The 21,930-nt window shown below is 36.0% G+C and overlaps 1 protein-coding gene and 1 pseudogene across 1 annotated transcript; both read left to right on the forward strand.

Moving 5' to 3' along the window:
• Positions 1-13,711: 13,711 nt before the first annotated feature.
• Positions 13,712-16,874, forward strand: LOC113356048 (annotated as a pseudogene).
• Positions 16,875-18,774: 1,900 nt separating this feature from the next.
• LOC113356049 (auxin-responsive protein IAA28-like) lies at positions 18,775-21,202 on the forward strand. The gene is made up of 5 exons (XM_026599054.1): positions 18,775-19,691; positions 19,857-20,137; positions 20,254-20,383; positions 20,475-20,536; positions 20,843-21,202. Exons 1-5 carry the CDS (start codon positions 19,321-19,323, stop codon positions 20,860-20,862), a joined length of 864 nt encoding a protein of 287 aa, XP_026454839.1. The 5' UTR covers positions 18,775-19,320; the 3' UTR covers positions 20,863-21,202.
• The last annotated feature ends 728 nt before the right edge of the window (positions 21,203-21,930 follow it).

The raw sequence follows: 21,930 nt of genomic DNA on the forward strand, positions 1-21,930 counted from the left end.
AAGATACTTCATTCTGGTACATAAAAACTTCTATACTAAATCTGCAACCCATGCACCAAGCCTATTTCTAGTGCAATCAAGTTTATTTTGCTCTTTTTTTTTGATGCTATCTTGACTGCATCCACAATTGCCACGCCACAAACAGAAATACCAATTACCACCATACATACTAACCTAATCATACGACTCCAATAATATATTTCACATTTCTTTGAGACATTTCATCGAACACATTACAACAAAACTCAAGTAAAACCAACCTAACAATAGGAATAAACTTTAGATGGTGCATTAAGTTCAGACAATCTTTACTTGATAAGAAAATACATGTAATTCATCTTTGAGCGGGGAAACATGGAACAACATATTTGTTGGAGTTGGAGGATTAATTCAGACCAAAGATCACAGTTAGATGTTAACAACAACTCATGGAACGGTGGAACCAAAAAAAAGAAAAAAAAAAGGGTTAATGAGTTAGAGGAACCCGATACATACCTTTGAGAGAAAGCAGAACGACGACAACAACAACACAAATAACCAATAACTCTTTTCGTGGAGATGTTATACTTGCGAGTGGAAATGGAGGGATACACAGGTAGAAGTTTATATACTTGAAAATTTGATCACGCGTTTCAGAAACCATAAGGATTGACATGAATGAGGCATAATGGGATGGTTAATGCTTTTGAATGGTAATTTTGATTCGTAACGGACAATATAGATGAATAAATGGATGCAAAAATAATCTTTGACCCGGTGAAATGTATGCTTGAATTACTCACATACGTTGGATTAGGGAGTAGAAAATGGGTGCATTCTCAACCGAGATTTGTCTCTTGCACTTTTCCACATTTCAAAAGGAATGAGAGTCGCCGATCTCTGTAGATGATTCATGCGTACCGTCGGATTGGCAAAAACACATGAGAAGTTTTGGTAATAACCGCAAAAAAAATAAAGAAAAATGAAGTTAGCCAAAAACAAACTAATAATGGAGTGGTCATGCAAATCCTGACGTTGTGTCCTTTTTCTGATTAACCATAATAGACCATTGAGCCAACAACAAATGAAAAAATGGCAGGCTACTACGGGTTAATAATAGACCCAAAAATGAAATTAAGCGTACACAAATAATTTAAGTTTGATATAATAATCAAGCTCAGGGCCATTGAGATTCTCCCGACACACACCAATGGTTCTGATTTTTATTTTCAACTTGAAATATGTCGTTATTTTCTATATGGTTCGTTGCAGATAACGTCTTGATATAGTTCCATGGATAAACTTAAATATGTGATCGAAAAGAGTACCTTGAGAGCATAAATCAGCTCCAAAATTCAAAAAAAAGAAAAAACCAATCGACCGACCTACAACTCCAACATGTATATGTATTGGTTTATTATGAGAAATCACAAATAGTTCTAACATATGAAGGGAATATGATACTCATTAACCGATAATACTTCTGGTCCCCAAATGAAATAGACACACTCTAAATGCACACTGCATATATAATAAATCCATCTCTCCTGCCTTCTTTGTCACACTAAGAAATTTTCCAGCAAGTCTAGACTACATCAAATATCAATGCTACATAGAAGAATAAAAAAATAGGAATAAAATGAGTCAAAATAACTATTACTGCTTGAAATGGAAAGCTAAGGAGCGTTGCTCTAACCAAATCAGCAACATTTACATGATCGCTTTTGAGGGCCGGCTTCAAGAAGGTATGTATCGGCAGGAAAGATATCTCCAAGATTAGTACAAATTATATCTCCTGGTTACAAATTGCAGTATCTTTCTCAGTACATGTGGCTAACCATATAAATGCATAAAATTTATTTAGTGGCATTTTCATAACCAAATATAATTATACACAAATCACTATTGGAGACCCTTTTCTTCTGAAGAACCCATTTCTAATGAGATAATTAGTGTTTGTGCAAATGATCTTAAGAACTTGAACTTGAAGATGAATAACTACGAACATAGCATTGCAACTGGAAGTCTGGAACTTTAAACTATTGATCTTTTGTCGCAGCACCTTGGAGATATTAATATAGTGTATCTATCCAATTAATTCATACTATTATTGTATTCAATTAACAGGAATCCTCTCAGGATGCCAGAATCCGTATTGTCTGAATCTGAATTTAAGAAAGTAGCTTCCACTGTCCGCTACCATTTCATTACAACCATATTTGGTATAGCATGTGGCAATAACTTAAGATACTTCATTCTGGTACATAAAAACTTCTATACTAAATCTTCAACCCATGCACCAAGCCTATTTCTAGTGCAATCAAGTTTATTTTGCTCTTTTTTTTTGATGCTATCTTGACTGCATCCACAATTGCCACGCCACAAACGGAAATACCAATTACCACCATACATACTAACCTAATCATACGACTCCAATAATATATTTCACATTTCTTTGAGACATTTCATCGAACACATTACAACAAAACTCAAGTAAAACAAACCTAACAATAGGAGTAAACTTTAGATGGTGCATTAAGTTCAGACAATCTTTACTTGATAAGAAAATACATGTAATTCATCTTTGAGCGGGGAAACATGGAACAACATATTTGTTGGAGTTGGAGGATTAATTCAGACCAAAGATCACAGTTAGATGTTAACAACAACTCATGGAACGGTGGAACCAAAAAAAAGAAAAAAAAAGGGTTAATGAGTTAGAGGAACCCGATACATACCTTTGAGAGAAAGCAGAACGACGACGACAACAACAACACAAATAACCAATAACTCTTTTCGTGGAGATGTTATACTTGCGAGTGGAAATGGAGGGATACACAGGTAGAAGTTTATATACTTGAAAATTTGATCACGCGTTTCAGAAACCATAAGGATTGACATGAATGAGGCATAATGGGATGGTTAATGCTTTTGAATGGTAATTTTGATTCGTAACGGACAATATAGATGAATAAATGGATGCAAAAATAATCTTTGACCCGGTGAAATGTATGCTTGAATTACTCACATACGTTGGATTAGGGAGTAGAAAATGGGTGCATTCTCAACCGAGATTTGTCTCTTGCACTTTTCCACATTTCAAAAGGAATGAGAGTCGCCGATCTCTGTAGATGATTCATGCGTACCGTCGGATTGGCAAAAACACATGAGAAGTTTTGGTAATAACCGCAAAAAAAATAAAGAAAAATGAAGTTAGCCAAAAACAAACTAATAATGGAGTGGTCATGCAAATCCTGACGTTGTGTCCTTTTTCTGATTAACCATAATAGACCATTGAGCCAACAACAAATGAAAAAATGGCAGGCTACTACGGGTTAATAATAGACCCAAAAATGAAATTAAGCGTACACAAATAATTTAAGTTTGATATAATAATCAAGCTCAGGGCCATTGAGATTCTCCCGACACACACCAATGGTTCTGATTTTTATTTTCAACTTGAAATATGTCGTTATTTTCTATATGGTTCGTTGCAGATAACGTCTTGATATAGTTCCATGGATAAACTTAAATATGTGATCGAAAAGAGTACCTTGAGAGCATAAATCAGCTCCAAAATTCAAAAAAAAGAAAAAACCAATCGACCGACCTACAACTCCAACATGTATATGTATTGGTTTATTATGAGAAATCACAAATAGTTCTAACATATGAAGGGAATATGATACTCATTAACCGATAATACTTCTGGTCCCCAAATGAAATAGACACACTCTAAATGCACACTGCATATATAATAAATCCATCTCTCCTGCCTTCTTTGTCACACTAAGAAATTTTCCAGCAAGTCTAGACTACATCAAATATCAATGCTACATAGAAGAATAAAAAAATAGGAATAAAATGAGTCAAAATAACTATTACTGCTTGAAATGGAAAGCTAAGGAGCGTTGCTCTAACCAAATCAGCAACATTTACATGATCGCTTTTGAGGGCCGGCTTCAAGAAGGTATGTATCGGCAGGAAAGATATCTCCAAGATTAGTACAAATTATATCTCCTGGTTACAAATTGCAGTATCTTTCTCAGTACATGTGGCTAACCATATAAATGCATAAAATTTATTTAGTGGCATTTTCATAACCAAATATAATTATACACAAATCACTATTGGAGACCCTTTTCTTCTGAAGAACCCATTTCTAATGAGATAATTAGTGTTTGTGCAAATGATCTTAAGAACTTGAACTTGAAGATGAATAACTACGAACATAGCATTGCAACTGGAAGTCTGGAACTTTAAACTATTGATCTTTTGTCGCAGCACCTTGGAGATATTAATATAGTGTATCTATCCAATTAATTCATACTATTATTGTATTCAATTAACAGGAATCCTCTCAGGATGCCAGAATCCGTATTGTCTGAATCTGAATTTAAGAAAGTAGCTTCCACTGTCCGCTACCATTTCATTACAACCATATTTGGTATAGCATGTGGCAATAACTTAAGATACTTCATTCTGGTACATAAAAACTTCTATACTAAATCTTCAACCCATGCACCAAGCCTATTTCTAGTGCAATCAAGTTTATTTTGCTCTTTTTTTTTGATGCTATCTTGACTGCATCCACAATTGCCACGCCACAAACGGAAATACCAATTACCACCATACATACTAACCTAATCATACGACTCCAATAATATATTTCACATTTCTTTGAGACATTTCATCGAACACATTACAACAAAACTCAAGTAAAACAAACCTAACAATAGGAGTAAACTTTAGATGGTGCATTAAGTTCAGACAATCTTTACTTGATAAGAAAATACATGTAATTCATCTTTGAGCGGGGAAACATGGAACAACATATTTGTTGGAGTTGGAGGATTAATTCAGACCAAAGATCACAGTTAGATGTTAACAACAACTCATGGAACGGTGGAACCAAAAAAAAGAAAAAAAAAGGGTTAATGAGTTAGAGGAACCCGATACATACCTTTGAGAGAAAGCAGAACGACGACGACAACAACAACACAAATAACCAATAACTCTTTTCGTGGAGATGTTATACTTGCGAGTGGAAATGGAGGGATACACAGGTAGAAGTTTATATACTTGAAAATTTGATCACGCGTTTCAGAAACCATAAGGATTGACATGAATGAGGCATAATGGGATGGTTAATGCTTTTGAATGGTAATTTTGATTCGTAACGGACAATATAGATGAATAAATGGATGCAAAAATAATCTTTGACCCGGTGAAATGTATGCTTGAATTACTCACATACGTTGGATTAGGGAGTAGAAAATGGGTGCATTCTCAACCGAGATTTGTCTCTTGCACTTTTCCACATTTCAAAAGGAATGAGAGTCGCCGATCTCTGTAGATGATTCATGCGTACCGTCGGATTGGCAAAAACACATGAGAAGTTTTGGTAATAACCGCAAAAAAAATAAAGAAAAATGAAGTTAGCCAAAAACAAACTAATAATGGAGTGGTCATGCAAATCCTGACGTTGTGTCCTTTTTCTGATTAACCATAATAGACCATTGAGCCAACAACAAATGAAAAAATGGCAGGCTACTACGGGTTAATAATAGACCCAAAAATGAAATTAAGCGTACACAAATAATTTAAGTTTGATATAATAATCAAGCTCAGGGCCATTGAGATTCTCCCGACACACACCAATGGTTCTGATTTTTATTTTCAACTTGAAATATGTCGTTATTTTCTATATGGTTCGTTGCAGATAACGTCTTGATATAGTTCCATGGATAAACTTAAATATGTGATCGAAAAGAGTACCTTGAGAGCATAAATCAGCTCCAAAATTCAAAAAAAAGAAAAAACCAATCGACCGACCTACAACTCCAACATGTATATGTATTGGTTTATTATGAGAAATCACAAATAGTTCTAACATATGAAGGGAATATGATACTCATTAACCGATAATACTTCTGGTCCCCAAATGAAATAGACACACTCTAAATGCACACTGCATATATAATAAATCCATCTCTCCTGCCTTCTTTGTCACACTAAGAAATTTTCCAGCAAGTCTAGACTACATCAAATATCAATGCTACATAGAAGAATAAAAAAATAGGAATAAAATGAGTCAAAATAACTATTACTGCTTGAAATGGAAAGCTAAGGAGCGTTGCTCTAACCAAATCAGCAACATTTACATGATCGCTTTTGAGGGCCGGCTTCAAGAAGGTATGTATCGGCAGGAAAGATATCTCCAAGATTAGTACAAATTATATCTCCTGGTTACAAATTGCAGTATCTTTCTCAGTACATGTGGCTAACCATATAAATGCATAAAATTTATTTAGTGGCATTTTCATAACCAAATATAATTATACACAAATCACTATTGGAGACCCTTTTCTTCTGAAGAACCCATTTCTAATGAGATAATTAGTGTTTGTGCAAATGATCTTAAGAACTTGAACTTGAAGATGAATAACTACGAACATAGCATTGCAACTGGAAGTCTGGAACTTTAAACTATTGATCTTTTGTCGCAGCACCTTGGAGATATTAATATAGTGTATCTATCCAATTAATTCATACTATTATTGTATTCAATTAACAGGAATCCTCTCAGGATGCCAGAATCCGTATTGTCTGAATCTGAATTTAAGAAAGTAGCTTCCACTGTCCGCTACCATTTCATTACAACCATATTTGGTATAGCATGTGGCAATAACTTAAGATACTTCATTCTGGTACATAAAAACTTCTATACTAAATCTTCAACCCATGCACCAAGCCTATTTCTAGTGCAATCAAGTTTATTTTGCTCTTTTTTTTTGATGCTATCTTGACTGCATCCACAATTGCCACGCCACAAACGGAAATACCAATTACCACCATACATACTAACCTAATCATACGACTCCAATAATATATTTCACATTTCTTTGAGACATTTCATCGAACACATTACAACAAAACTCAAGTAAAACAAACCTAACAATAGGAGTAAACTTTAGATGGTGCATTAAGTTCAGACAATCTTTACTTGATAAGAAAATACATGTAATTCATCTTTGAGCGGGGAAACATGGAACAACATATTTGTTGGAGTTGGAGGATTAATTCAGACCAAAGATCACAGTTAGATGTTAACAACAACTCATGGAACGGTGGAACCAAAAAAAAGAAAAAAAAAAGGGGTTAATGAGTTAGAGGAACCCGATACATACCTTTGAGAGAAAGCAGAACGACGACACCAACAACACAAATAACCAATAACTCTTTTCGTGGAGATGTTATACTTGCGAGTGGAAATGGAGGGATACACAGGTAGAAGTTTATATACTTGAAAATTTGATCACGCGTTTCAGAAACCATAAGGATTGACATGAATGAGGCATAATGGGATGGTTAATGCTTTTGAATGGTAATTTTGATTCGTAACGGACAATATAGATGAATAAATGGATGCAAAAATAATCTTTGACCCGGTGAAATGTATGCTTGAATTACTCACATACGTTGGATTAGGGAGTAGAAAATGGGTGCATTCTCAACCGAGATTTGTCTCTTGCACTTTTCCACATTTCAAAAGGAATGAGAGTCGCCGATCTCTGTAGATGATTCATGCGTACCGTCGGATTGGCAAAAACACATGAGAAGTTTTGGTAATAACCGCAAAAAAAATAAAGAAAAATGAAGTTAGCCAAAAACAAACTAATAATGGAGTGGTCATGCAAATCCTGACGTTGTGTCCTTTTTCTGATTAACCATAATAGACCATTGAGCCAACAACAAATAAAAAAATGACAGGCTACTACGGGTTAATAATAGACCCAAAAATGAAATTAAGCGTACACAAATAATTTAAGTTTGATATAATAATCAAGCTCAGGGCCATTGAGATTCTCCCGACACACACCAATGGTTCTGATTTTTATTTTCAACTTGAAATATGCCGTTATTTTCTATATGGTTCGTTGCAGATAACGTCTTGATATAGTTCCATGGATAAACTTAAATATGTGATCGAAAAGAGTACCTTGAGAGCATAAATCAGCTCCAAAATTCAAAAAAAGAAAAAGAAAAAACCAATCGACCGACCTACAACTCCAACATGTATATGTATTGGTTTATTATGAGAAATCACAAATAGTTCTAACATATGAAGGGAATATGATACTCATTAACCGATAATACTTCTGGTCCCCAAAGGAAATAGACATACTCTAAATGCACACTGCATATATAATAAATTCATCTTTCCTGCCTTCTTTGTCACACTAAGAGATTTCCCAGCAAGTCTAGACTACATCAAATATCAATGCTACATAGAAGAATAAAAAAATAGGAATAAAATGAGTCAAAATAACTATTACTGCTTGAAATGGAAAGCTAAGGAGCGTTGCTCTAACCAAATCAGCAACATTTACATGATCGCTTTTGAGGGCCGTCTTCAAGAAGGTATGTATCGGCAGGAAAGATATCTCCAAGATTAGTACAAACTATATCTCCTGGTTACAAATTGCAGTATCTTTCTCAGTACATGTGGCTAACCATATAAGTGCATAAAATTGATTTAGTGGCATTTTCATAACCAAATATAATTATACACAAATCACTACTGGAGATCCATTTCTTCTGAAGAACCTATTTCTAATGAGATAATTAGTGTTTGTGCAAATGATCTTAAGAACTTGAACTTGAAGATGAATAACTACGGACATAACATTGCAACTGGAAGTCTGGAACTCTAAACTATTGATCTTTTGTCGCAGCACCTTGGAGATAATAATATAGTGTATCTATCCAATTAATTCATACTATTATTGTATTCAATTAACAGGAATCCTCCCAGGATACCAGAATACGTATTGTCTGAATCTGAATTTAAGAAAGTAGCTTCCACTGTCCGCTACCATTTCATTACAACCATCTTTGATATCGCATGTGGCAATAACTTAAGATACTTCATTCTGGTACTTAAAAACTGCTATACTAAATATGCAACCCATGCACCAAGCCTATTTCTAGTGCAATCAAGTTTATTTTGCTCTTTTTTTTTTTGATGCTATCTTGACTGCATCAGCAATTGCCACGCCACAAACAGAAATACCAATTACCACCATACATACTAACCTAATCATACGACCCCAATAATATATTTCACATTTCTTTGAGACATTTCATCGAACACATTACAACAAAACTCAAGTAAAACCAATCTAACAATAGGAATAAACTTTAGCTGGTGCATTAAGTTCAAACAATCTTTACTTGATAAGAAAATACATATAATTCATCTTTGAGCGGGGAAACATGGAACAACATATTTGTTGGAGTTGGAGGATTAATTCAGACCAAAGATCACAGTTAGATGTTAACAACAACTCATGGAATGGTGGAACCAAAAAAAAGAAAAAAAACACGGGGTTGATGAGTTAGAGGAACCCGATTCATACCTTTGAGAGAAAGAAGAGCGACGACAATAACAACACAAATAACCAATAACTCTTTTCGTGGAGATGTTATACTTGCGAGTGGAAATGGAGGGATAGACAGGTAGAAGTTTATATACTTGAAAATTTGATCGAGCGTTTTAGAAACCATAAAGATTGACATGAATGAGGCATAATGGGATGGTTAATGCCTTTGAATGGTAATTTTGATTCGTAACGGACAATATAGATGAATAAATGGATGCAAAAATAAGCTTTGACCCGGTGAAATGTATGCTTGAATTACTCACATACGTTGGATTAGGGAGTATAAAATGGGTGCATTCTCAACCGAGATTTATCTCTTGCACTTTTCCACATTTAAAAGGAATGAGAGTCGTTGATCTCTGTAGATGATTCATGCATAGCCGTCGGATTGGCAAAAACACATTTGTTTTTGTAAGTTAGATATATAAATACTAGATAGTACACTATGATGAATAGAACAGAGATATAGATCATATCAATGTTGCTTATATACTATACTAATTTAAGAATACAGATCATATAAATGTTGCTTAACCAAAACACAGTTTTCGTTAATGTTTATTTTTTATCGATTATTTCGTATGATTTTCCTGTTAATATGTGTATTACTGTAATGTGTCATGGTATTGCGCGAGTTTCTTTTTCATTTTTCAGATTTAAAAATTTATTATTTATGTGTGTGTTAGACGTTGTGAGGAAGGAGATTGGTGAAGAGAATAACGACGAGATATATGATATATGGTTCGTGGCCATGGATTTTCAAGTTAGTATTTGATCTCCTAACGGTGAGGTCACTGAGATAGGTCATTGTAAGCGAGTTCAAGCATTCCCATTGTATGGGAAGCGCTACCGAATACCAAATCTAAAGAGAGTAAATGCTAACTTTTTTTTAGGGAATTGAAAGGATCAGGAAATCGGTACTTAACATTAAAAGCGGAGGAAAGGAAACTAGACTCTAACTCTAAATTGTAAGAACCTAAACTTCTTAGCTTAACCAAACTATAACCTCGATTACCAATAATTGACCAAACAAAAGTCATTGCCTAATATGACCAGCTCCGACTAATCTTAAGACTGATTACCACAAAAAGGTTGAGCCCCGGCCGCACACCGGGATGATACCTAATATTAATAATAACAACATATTTATTTATTTTCTATTGAGAACAATATTATATTAATTAATAATAAGAAATTACCAACATTGTTCTCAGTGGCAAGGGCAAAACCATACTCATCTTCGAGCAAGTAACACAAAACATATCAAATTCACGATATGGTTCACCTTTAGGACGGGCATCACAATCTCCTTCATAGTTGGATGAGAAACATTGTTGAAGTATCCAATAAGCCGAATCCGAATTGCAAACTACATGGACATAGTTAACATTGTTCTCAATGGCAAGGGTAAAACTAGCTCGCATCCCCTCCAAGGTGTGATAGAATCCTGAAACCGGACGTAAGGAAGAAACCTGTTTTGAGGCATAATGAATTTTTTTGAGGCATACTATATAATGCCAAAATAGGGTCACTAAATAAAAAACAACATCACCCCTTATCCACCCTTTTTGATAATGGCATAACTACCCTTACATAATTAGTGTTAATGATTATGATTAGATTTTATTAGCTAGGAATTTTAAGGATTGATTAAAAATAAAATTATTAGTGGTGAATTAGTAGATAAATCAAATTTATGTGAGAGAGTTGGGATTTTTCAGAGGAAGAGGAAGAAGAAGAAGTGAAAAAAAACTTGAGTTTTGAATTTTGAGATTTTAGTGATTAGAAGTGACCAAAATGGGTGATTCAAATCAGAGGTAGACTTCTATACGAGGTTTAATTTTTTTTTATAAGTTGAATCTTTCAAAAAAATGAATTTTTATAACCCAGATCTACTGACCAGATGAACAGTTCGGCTGATAACTTTTCAGCCGAACCTCCGTTTTTTGAAAATATACCTAGGTTCAGATGACAAGTTATCAGCCGAACCTAGGTATATTTTTAAAAAATTGAGGTTCGGATGAAAAGTTGTCAGCCGAACTTCACTCTGAACTGACAAATTTAGGTTCGGCTGATTCGAACAAAATTTAGCAAAGTCGCGTGAGCCGAACATAGTGTTTCTCTAAATCATACACTAGGTTCGACTCAAAATTGATACTCCAAGATCAGCCGAACTGATCTTCTGAAAACCCTAATTTCATCTTTGAAATCATATTCTATCGATCAAACAAAATAAAATCAATCAAAAACAAGATGGGTTTGTTACACATACATTCTAAAATACATCTAAGAGCAATTGACGTTTGGATTTCGCACTTCAGTATCGCTCACTTTGATTCATGTTTGCTTTACTTGATCAATTTCTTGATTGAATTGGAGTCCAAGATGTTTAAGTTTAAAGTTTATTTTGATTTTTGATTTTACGTTTTTGAGGATAAGGGCGTTCTAGTAATTTAAATTGTTTAATAATATATAGGTAATTGAACTACCTTTAGACATCCCTTATAAACCCACCCTAGATGGTGTAATGAATGAGTATGCCTCAAAAAAATTGAGTATGCCTCAAAACAGGTTTCCGTAAGGAAGCCCTAGCTATTGCAGCATTGGGCCGACCATCTTGACACCGCAAAATTGCTCCGTACCCACCAAATCCTCTAATCTTTCTGTAAGAATGATTTTTTAGGGACCATGGTTTTTTTGAGGGGACCATGGTTTTATTAGGCCACCTTCCCTATAGTGATAATGGGTGTCCTAAAACGCTGAAATGACTAGCCTACCCTTAACCTAATTTAATTTAAAACCAACCTAATAACCACATATATATATATATATATATATATACCACCACCTCCTCCCACCACCACCGCCCCACCACCGCCGATTACCACCACCACCACCACCACCACCTTCGATTATCACCACCACCAACCACCGATTACCACCACCGTCCACCACCGCCGATTACCACCACCACCACCTCCGATTATCACCACCACCAACCACCGATTACCACCACCACCTCCTCCCACCACCACCGCCACCGCCTATTTAAGAAATGTAACAACATCAATGCAATCACAATTAAGTTCGTTTACATAATAATTTTATCGAGTATAAAAGACGCCAGCCGCAACCTGATTCTGCCATGGGACCACTCCGGAGGTATTTTCCAACAAACCCTTCGCTTTAATTTGATTTTGATTGCTTCAATCGAATATAAATCATCAAAATAGGGTTTTAATAGGAGTTACAGAGCCACGTTCGGTTAGGTCGATTTTCCAAAAAACCCTAGTTTACTAACCGAACTTCTTGAAAATGAAGAACACGAAGAACAGTTCGGTTTTATTGGATTTAAAACTAAGTCACCGAACTCTCTGTTCGGTTATTTCGCAAAAAAATTTAAAATTACAAAGTAACCGAACTCCACCCTTAGAACCGAAAAAAAAAACAAATCCAGTCTAACCGAACTGTGTTGTTGTGGCCACTATGTTGAGTTCCAAAATAACCGAACTTAGCCAATAGAGTTCGGTTTGTTCGCAAAAATTTTTAAAACTACAAAGTAACCGAACTTAGCCAATAGATGCTGGAACTTCACATTTTTTTGTTTGTTAAGTTCGGTAACTTCACAATTTTATCGCAGAAACCGAATTCAGAGTTCGGTTGGTTAGCTGTTAGGTTCAAGTTTGCGAAAGAACCGAACTTTATAAACTTATATACTCTTATATTACGTAAAGTTCGGTTAGATCAAAAGTGCATGCAGTTTGCGAACCAACCGAACTTTGTACACCAAAGTTCGGTTAGTTGAGAACCAACCGAACATAACGCTGTAACTCCTAGAAATTATTAGAGAGTTCAGTAACCTGCGTCTTTGGAACAAGTAACCGAACTACACTTTCAGATGAGTTCGGTTACTTGTTCATCTCACGGGGCAACCGAACTACAGCTTCAGATGAGTTCTGTTACTTGTTCTTCATATAAAGTAACCGAACTGTTCAAAATCCAGTTCAAATCCGGATCATTTTGATGATTAACAAATATTCTAGGAGAGGATGGAGATGAAGAATCAGATGGGTTTTCATCATTTGAATACTCAGACTTAGTGAATTGGAAAAAATATTTATTTTCCATGTTTTTCTCCTTCATCTTCTCTAACTCTACTCTCTCAATAATTCTACTCAACTAATAATAAACTCATCTTTTAATTTAATCTCACTAATTATTTTTAAATGAACCATTCATTAATCATAACTTAAAATTAATTAAGAAGATAGATTAGGTATTAATTAAATAACTGGATATGGAGTGAATTACAATTACTTCTAATGCCTTTACCCAAAATAAAATCATGGTCCTCCAAAAAAACCATGGTACCAAAAAATCGTTCTTCTATAATACCCATGGATACTTACACAGTAAAGAGTAAAGACCTTCCGGGTCGATTTCCACCGGGGAAGAAGCCTCCATGTTATTACGAGAGGGTCTCCTACAGAGCTTCATGGCAAACTGAACTTCTGGGTCGCGTAACTTACTTTCCTAAGTGCTGATGAAGTTCTTACAAGTGTATATTTCTTCTTACCATCATCACCGTCATCAGAATCTTCGGAATCATCCTGTTTCCCAAAAAGATCGGGCTTTCTTTCCCATTCCGATACTGTATAACTGATAGCAGGACTTCGTATGTAATCCCCAGCAATCGAGCTTCTTCATCCATTCCAGGGGCGAGATCAGAAGCCCTGGAGATGATATCTGGTAGAAATCAATCGGAGAACTCAAATAGAAGAACGGGGCAGATCCTATATATATAGTACTTATTACCTTATTCATTACCTAAAATACAGTGTTTTTAAAAAAGGAATTCCAAATCCGATGGCCGGGATCCCCCCCCCGTACATATTTGAGAAAATGTCCCAACCAAAACACAAATCCAATCTCCAAATATTCAGTGCTTATCAGGTTATGCATGTTCCATTTCGTTCGAGTTGTGGCTTCAGTTTTACTTTCACGTGGGCACCTGAGTTTGGATGTTTGCACAACAAAATGATTTAATCTTTGTTTGCGCACATATTTGTTTATTGTTTAGTTCTTTCTACTAATACTTTTGTGCATATACCTTCCATTATACCTTGGTTTTGTGTATTAAGTGATGTTTGTTAGTACACAATAGTCTATTAGACCTTTTGATCCATTACATAGTAACTTTGTAATGTTTACAATCTACAAAACTCCTTCAAAAAGGCTAATGTTAGAATTCCCAGTTGCTTTAATTTTGTATATGAAGTGCATCTTCACAGCGGTGTTTTAATGTGCAGTGCGCTCGTGAGTATGGGTAACAAATGTAGAGGATATAAAAGAAAGAAAAATAGTCGAGGCTTTTGTTCTTCGTAGAGGAAAATGAAGACTCTTTTCATCTTTTGCAGTCTCGTTGAGGTAATTAAGTGCCCTTCACTGAATTAACTTAGAACCATTACATTGTTTCTTTTGTATTCTTGGCACTCTACTGAAATGTGTATTGGACTAGAGTTTGAAGGGTAATTTATTTCGGTTAGTAATGGAACTTTACAAGACTCTTTGTTCTTGTTTTATTTATTGCCGTTTAGATTATTAACTCTTCTCTTGTTTGGTGCTTACCAGCTTTCGCAAGGATGGTTAGAATCAGTGTCTTAAATGATGCTCTTAAAAGCATGTATAACGCAGAGAAGCGTGGGAAGCGACAGGTTATGATTAGGCCTTCCTCCAAAGTGATCATCAAGTTTCTCATGTGCAGAAACATGGTTAGTTTTGAACTGATAAACCATTTTTCTTGTTGCAGCTTCTCTGTTAAGTTATGTATGACATATGTACGATTTGGTTCTGGTTTGTAGGTTACATCGGGGAGTTTGAATATGTTGATGATCATAGGTCTGGCAAGATCATTGTGGAACTGAATGGTAGACTTAACAAATGTGGTGTTATCAGTCCCCGTTTTGACGTTGGAGTCAAAGAGATTGAGCCATGGACTGCTAGGTTACTTCCCTCAAGACAGGTAATTATGTTATCCTCCATTGTGCTTGATGGAAAAGTAGTTTGGTTTGTGGATAATAATAAAATTTGTGAAGAGTAGCCTGGAGTTCATAATTTTAACTATTGCCAGTGAGATGTCACTATTAGGAGGACAGTAACTAATGTAACTCAATCTGCTGCACTTTCATTGTTGTGGACTTATAAGAAAAAAAAAGATATCCAACATTGTGAACACTAAATCACTGTAATTAGTGTTGATAAGTCAAAGTTGTGAAGTATATTCAGTTCGGGTTCACTGTGTTGACTACATCCGCCGGAATCATGGACCATGAAGAGGCTAGGAGAAAGAATGTTGGCGGGGAAGTTCTTGGTATCTTTTATTAGATGCAGTTTATCGCGAGAATGGATTTGAGAATTACTGGTTATTTGTCAAGCGTTTTCGTAGTTCTTTATATATACTTTTGTATTTGTGCACTTCATTCGTCTCGTAGAGGGTTGCTTCCTGTGGATATTGATGATTATCTTAGTTGTGTTCATAAGTATCCATACGTATTTTCTTAACCAGGTGAGCATGTCATGTTTTCGACGCAGGTTCCTTCTTTGCTCCGAAGATATGACCGGTTGCACCGTTTTTGTATCCCTGGACAGCGAGGTTCAGTAGATGGTTCGCTCCCCTGTGTCCAAACTCTTGAGTGGGTCTCTGGTAAATAAATTAATTTTTCTTCCTCGCACTCCATTTGATCTTCCCTGCACTGCATACATAGAACACTGGACTATCATTTCATGTCAATCAAACTGTCAGAAGTTCCCTCTACTAAAAATTCGCAAACTCTCCAGGAATTAGCAACGGTGGCATATAGCATCTCGCTGATTCTGCATCAACCCGTGAATTTCCAAGTTACTCTGACCTCCATCAAAGCAGAACATTGCAACCAGCTGCACAGTCACCCGTCTTGACTGTCATGGCCTCCCTGCACCGCCAGACCGAAGCAACCCTCTTTGGCCACAATGAATACGTATGAATACTCCAACGTCACATATTCAGTATCTGTGTTAATCAAAATGAAAAATGGCTATATTCGTATTTTCCCTGTTGTACCGTTTTTATGTAACGTAGGTTATTGAACATTATGATTTCTCCTCTTGACCAACAATCAGCAAAGTTCTTTGGTAAGCTGTGGGGAGTTTACTGGGATTGGAAAGTGGGACCTGATCATGAATCTAAGTTGAAGAAGTAGTATGCAGCTAGTACTGGCCAGGAAAGGAAGTTGGGCATGGAGATATTCAGAATGGTTTTGCTTGAAATTTTGGGGGTGTCAAGGAAAGTGAATGCTGGAATTTTTGTGGGAGGTGTTCTGATATCTTATCCATGTTTCTAGTTTGTGTTGTTTCTCAATCTGGGAGTTGATGAAAATGATCAAAACCAGCGTCGGAAGGGTAGTTTGTTTCTCTCTTTTGTCTTGGCTGTAAATTTGGACAAGTCAAACAAACAGACATAGACAATTTAGCTACTGTAAAATGCATTACGAGATCACGTATATCCATAGCTAACTACTAAAGTAACCGGCAAGGTAATATTTTCTTCTCTCTCACTAGTCAAAAGTCATAAGTGGTTGACAAAGTCAAGAGGGATGAAAAGTATGTTGAGAAAAACGAAAAAGCATACAGTTGACCAAAATCGTGAACCATGAGAATTGAATGGTGTAACTAGATTGCTGAACCAAGTGAATTCCATTTCATGAGTTCTAATGTGGGAAGCATTAAAAAGCTAAAGCAGAATCAGGCATGTTAATGGGAGAAGATTGAGACTTGATTGATCATGAACTTGTAGGGTTTAGCTTATTTATGTGGAATCCTCTTGTACGCGTACATATTCTCAAAGTGACGATGACTCACACCCTTTACCCTTTAACTAGTGGAATCCATAATTACATTTCTCTTTTACCTATCAAAATTTCCATCTAATCAGTACTTAAGGATCATAGGCAATACTCCTCATCTACACTTGATAGTCCTCCATTTCCAAAACTTCTGCTACCTCTTTTATGATGTGCCAGTGCCGCATTTATCCAAAATACATGAGCAATACTTTCTGTTTGTAGTGTATACAAACAGAAAGTTGACGCTTTACTAACTTAGAAGGCCGTTGTCATATTTGGAATAGCCACTTGAAGCAGTGCCCTCATTAGAACACCTTCTCTTAGTGTTGGGGAACAAAGCTTATTGATTATTCCATTTGAATCTCATCGCCACTATAGTGTGTTGGTAACATTGTATCTGACTATATGAGTTGTGAGAGAAAGTAAAGGAAAGAAAGAAAGAAAAGAGTGCGACTTTGACAAGAAAAGAAAGAAAAAAAAAGGGAAGACAAAAGTGCTACTTTGATAGGACTAATCCTTATCTTCTTGGAATGTTTTACGCTCTCAATTACTTGATCAGCTAATGACTTGAATCTTTGCACCAAGCGTAAGGTGAAGTTACCCGGCCCCTGGTGGCTGAAGGTGGTGGTAGGAGAGCCGGCCACTTGGGAAGGGTGGTGGTGGGGGCCAATATATAGGTGGTTGATGGGTTGGGAAAAAGTGTACTAGGAGGGGTCACGTTTGAGGCTTTAGGTAGCAGAGAGATCTGATGGCACTGGCAGGCAGGCAGTATCAACCAAAAAAATATTCCCTTTTCAGTTGGATTTGAAATGAAGGTACTTCTGCTGCAGGGGGTCAATATGTGGACCCCAAATAAAGCTTACCTCACTCAGTTTGATTTGTACTAGCTAGGACTAAGAGGTCCTAGAGTGGAGATATATATATTTACCCCTTAAGCTTTCACTAGCTAGTTCGCGGTACATCCCGTAGAAATTTGTTAGTCATACTAAGACATTAGACCGTTCACATGAGGCATAATATCAGATCTTTTCGTGTATGTTTATGATCTCATCTCTTAAATATATTACTTTTGTATTCAACCTTTACAGCATTACAGCAGAAGACATTAAACCGTCCACAGGAGACCAAACTAAGCTCATATGAGTTTTTTATTCTTCTTTTTTCTCAGTGAATTCTACTTATTCATCTTCTGTAGTGTCTTTTCTGTTGCAAACTATATGTGCAATTATGTTCTCTTTCTTTTTTCACATACCTAAGAAGTTACTCTGGTGTATTTTTCGTCGAAAACATCCAAGACAACAAGAAACAATACGTCGGTATCACGCAAGCCTATGCTTTATGAAAAGAAACTAGTAAAAATGGAAGTCTTTTCTATTTGTTATAGACAGAAAAATGGAAAGTCACTAGGTAGGAGAGTGTAGGGTACATAGGCACTTGATTACTCCAGCACGAGAGGATTGCAATCTAAAAAACTTGTACTAAATACACAATTTTAAGCTTAATTTAACCAAAAGAGGGTAGATAAAAAGACATCCTTTGAATTATCCAGCCATTTATTACAGGGATCTTGCTTTTTTGGTTGGAAAAAGGAAATTAAAAGCGTGCACTTTTGCCAGCCACCAAAACTTGTAAAAAAAATGAGATAAACAGGCATGCCCACGAGAAGTTCCTAGCACCCCCTCTCCTCTGCATCTCTGCTAAAAAAATCGGTTTACGTGTTCGCCACTTTTAACTAGCAGAGTGCACTGTTATTTTTCACAATTGTATCATACTGTATATTCTTTCGACGCCACCAAGTGGAACTCAGTGGGCTGCTTCCTTTCAAATTATATCAGCTTCACTAAGGAGTACATATAAAGATATTATTCCTTGAATTCGATTCTGACACATCAACAACAACAACAAAAACAAAAACATCTCTTCAACTTTGTCTTCTAAGCGAAATACACAAACAACAACCAAAAGAAAGATAATTTTCTCGGGTGCCGGTGCAACTTCATCTCAAGAACCAGGCAATGAAGAATCAGTTTATAGAAGCGACAGCTAAACAAGAAAAAGAAGAGAAAGATGGAGAGCTAAACCATATCCTTGGACCAAAAACAAAAGAAACTGAACTAAGACTTGGGTTTGTTGGTTCTGACTCCATTCCTATCAAGGCAACAGAAGAAAAAATCATCAGTACTAAACGTCTCATTACTTCACCATCAGATCAACAGACCTTGCTTGTTAATGGTGCTGGTTATGGAACCACAAAAAGATGGTGTTCTGATCATGATCACCTAACAACTCAAGGCGGCTTCGCAAAAAACAATCCATGGAGTAATAATTCCTCTTCTGATCCAAAGAAGGAGAAAGCTGATTTTCAGTCCCGTCCTCTGCCTACCAGGTCAGTTAGGGGATAATATTTAAATTCCTCACATGCAGCTACCTTTTTTTTTGATAGGGGATTGTGGTCCATGATAACCGGTGCACAGTCCCTTAATGGTTTAAGTAATCAAACTTGGCGGATAAACTCTAATGATTTATTAGGATATGGTGTTTATTAATATAGAGTTCCTCCAGTGGTTGGCTGGCCGCCGGTACGGGCATTTCGGAGGAACTTAACTTCACCATCAAAGCAAGAGATGAAAACTAAAGATGCCGCTAGCACTAAAATTGTCTTTGCCACTGATGATGAAGTCATGAGGAAGTCCACTGCTATGGATACAATGTACGTTAAAGTCAATATGGAAGGTTATGCAGTTGGAAGGAAGATTAATCTCAAAGCTCATGAGAGTTATGAGTCTCTCTCCCAAGCCCTTCAAAATATGTTCGATAATTTCTTATCATCAGGTAATCCATACTTAACCAAATAAATAAATCTTTTTTGTTAATTACCACCGATACGGTTTAATTAAGTACACTTCTACTTCAAAGAAATTCATGTTTATTCCAATCATTTTTATCAGTTAATTTCTCTAAGAATGGAGGAAAAGCACAAGATGGAAATCCACCCGAAGAAGTTCAAGGCAGCAAACATGTTCTTCTCTATGAAGATAATGAAGGGGATCGAATTCTTGTGGGTGATGTGCCATGGGAGTAAGTTTTTACAACTTAAAGCCTGTTTTCCCTTTATTATTTCTAAAAAATTTAAAAGCTAATTATGGATAATGTTAATTTAATATTTCAGGATGTTCACAAGTACGGCTAAAAGGCTATTTATCATCAGTGGCTCTAAAGCTCCAGCAATAGGTACATTTTTTAAACCCATCTCAATTGACAAAAAAAAAAGAACATTCACTAGTATACACAACAAATGCATGTTTGGAAACCAAAAATCCCAGAACTAGCCATACAAATTGTTCTGAAAAATATTTGTTGATTCGCCCCAAACATAATTTTCTTTTGAACGATGTGCATGATTTGCGAGACTTGCACAGCTTGTGTACGTTCTTGAACTTTACCTGTAGTTAACCCAAGCAATTGAACTATATCTTCTCGTAAATTTAACTGATTAAGGAAGCTAATTTTTTCTTATTCCATGTGTGCGATTTACAGTGGCCGGAGGAGAAGTATGAGGCTGATGGAGAAGACATCAAGCAATATAAACAACTAATATTAAGATCTAATATGTACTACATTAGCTTGTTTCGTTTTTGCCTGTATTGTAATATTTCAAAACAGTTTGAGGATTTTTCATATGTAAAGTAGCTTTCTTAATTATGACGTATATACGTGAAATACACGTATAATTATGTTATCAATGTTTTGGGTTGTATGGGTTCAACTTATGTATGTATCTCCGGATGCCTGAGATTGTCAGAATGCTGTAACACTAGTTGAACCAAAATGGTAACAACTAATATTTAAGGTGGAGTGGGCGTATAGCCCATGATCATCACATTCCAAGTTGCCTAACCTGGCTTTCTGATGCACCATCTGGTGCTCGAGTGCTTCCGCATTTTGCATACATGTCTATAGAAAGCAGCAAGAACAAAATTTCCCATTTCTAGATGGTGTTTAAGGATGCAGTTATGAATTCCTCCTCCGGTGTTCAACAAACCAACGGTAACAATCCATTTCTAGACTAATTAAGACGCTTTAAACCTGTGGAGTCATCGAATGATGACAGAATCAATGGTAACAATCCAGCTTCACCGTGACCGTTAAGGACGGTTTGAGGCTGGTGAATCATAATTCCATGTTGATATATGAGTTTTGGGTTCATGAACCATATCCTCCAAGAAAATTAAATGTGTTGTCACATATTGCATTACCAATTATGGATCCAAGAAAATTTGTAACCTTATAAATTTCATGACACACTCGATAATTTACAGTTATGTTTTATCCTTAAAAGCTCATTTTATATTTAATACTGCCCAAACACCATAATTATAAAAACAACTTTGTACTTCCTTTCTACTTCTTGTATTTACAACCCATTACTGTCTTCTCTATTGTCACTTCACCATATTTCTCTCATCATAAGCAGAGATATGTCTGAAATTACAAATGAACCAATCTCTCCAGTCGGGTCATCTTCAAATGACATGTTCAGGGATGTATCATCAGAGGTGAGAGCAACGTGCATAAAAGTGCATATGGTTGGTTGCCCTATAGGGAGGAGGATCAATATCAAAGCT

Source organism: Papaver somniferum, chromosome 3 (genome assembly GCF_003573695.1).
Source record: "Papaver somniferum cultivar HN1 chromosome 3, ASM357369v1, whole genome shotgun sequence".
NCBI classification, from domain to species: domain Eukaryota; kingdom Viridiplantae; phylum Streptophyta; class Magnoliopsida; order Ranunculales; family Papaveraceae; genus Papaver; species Papaver somniferum.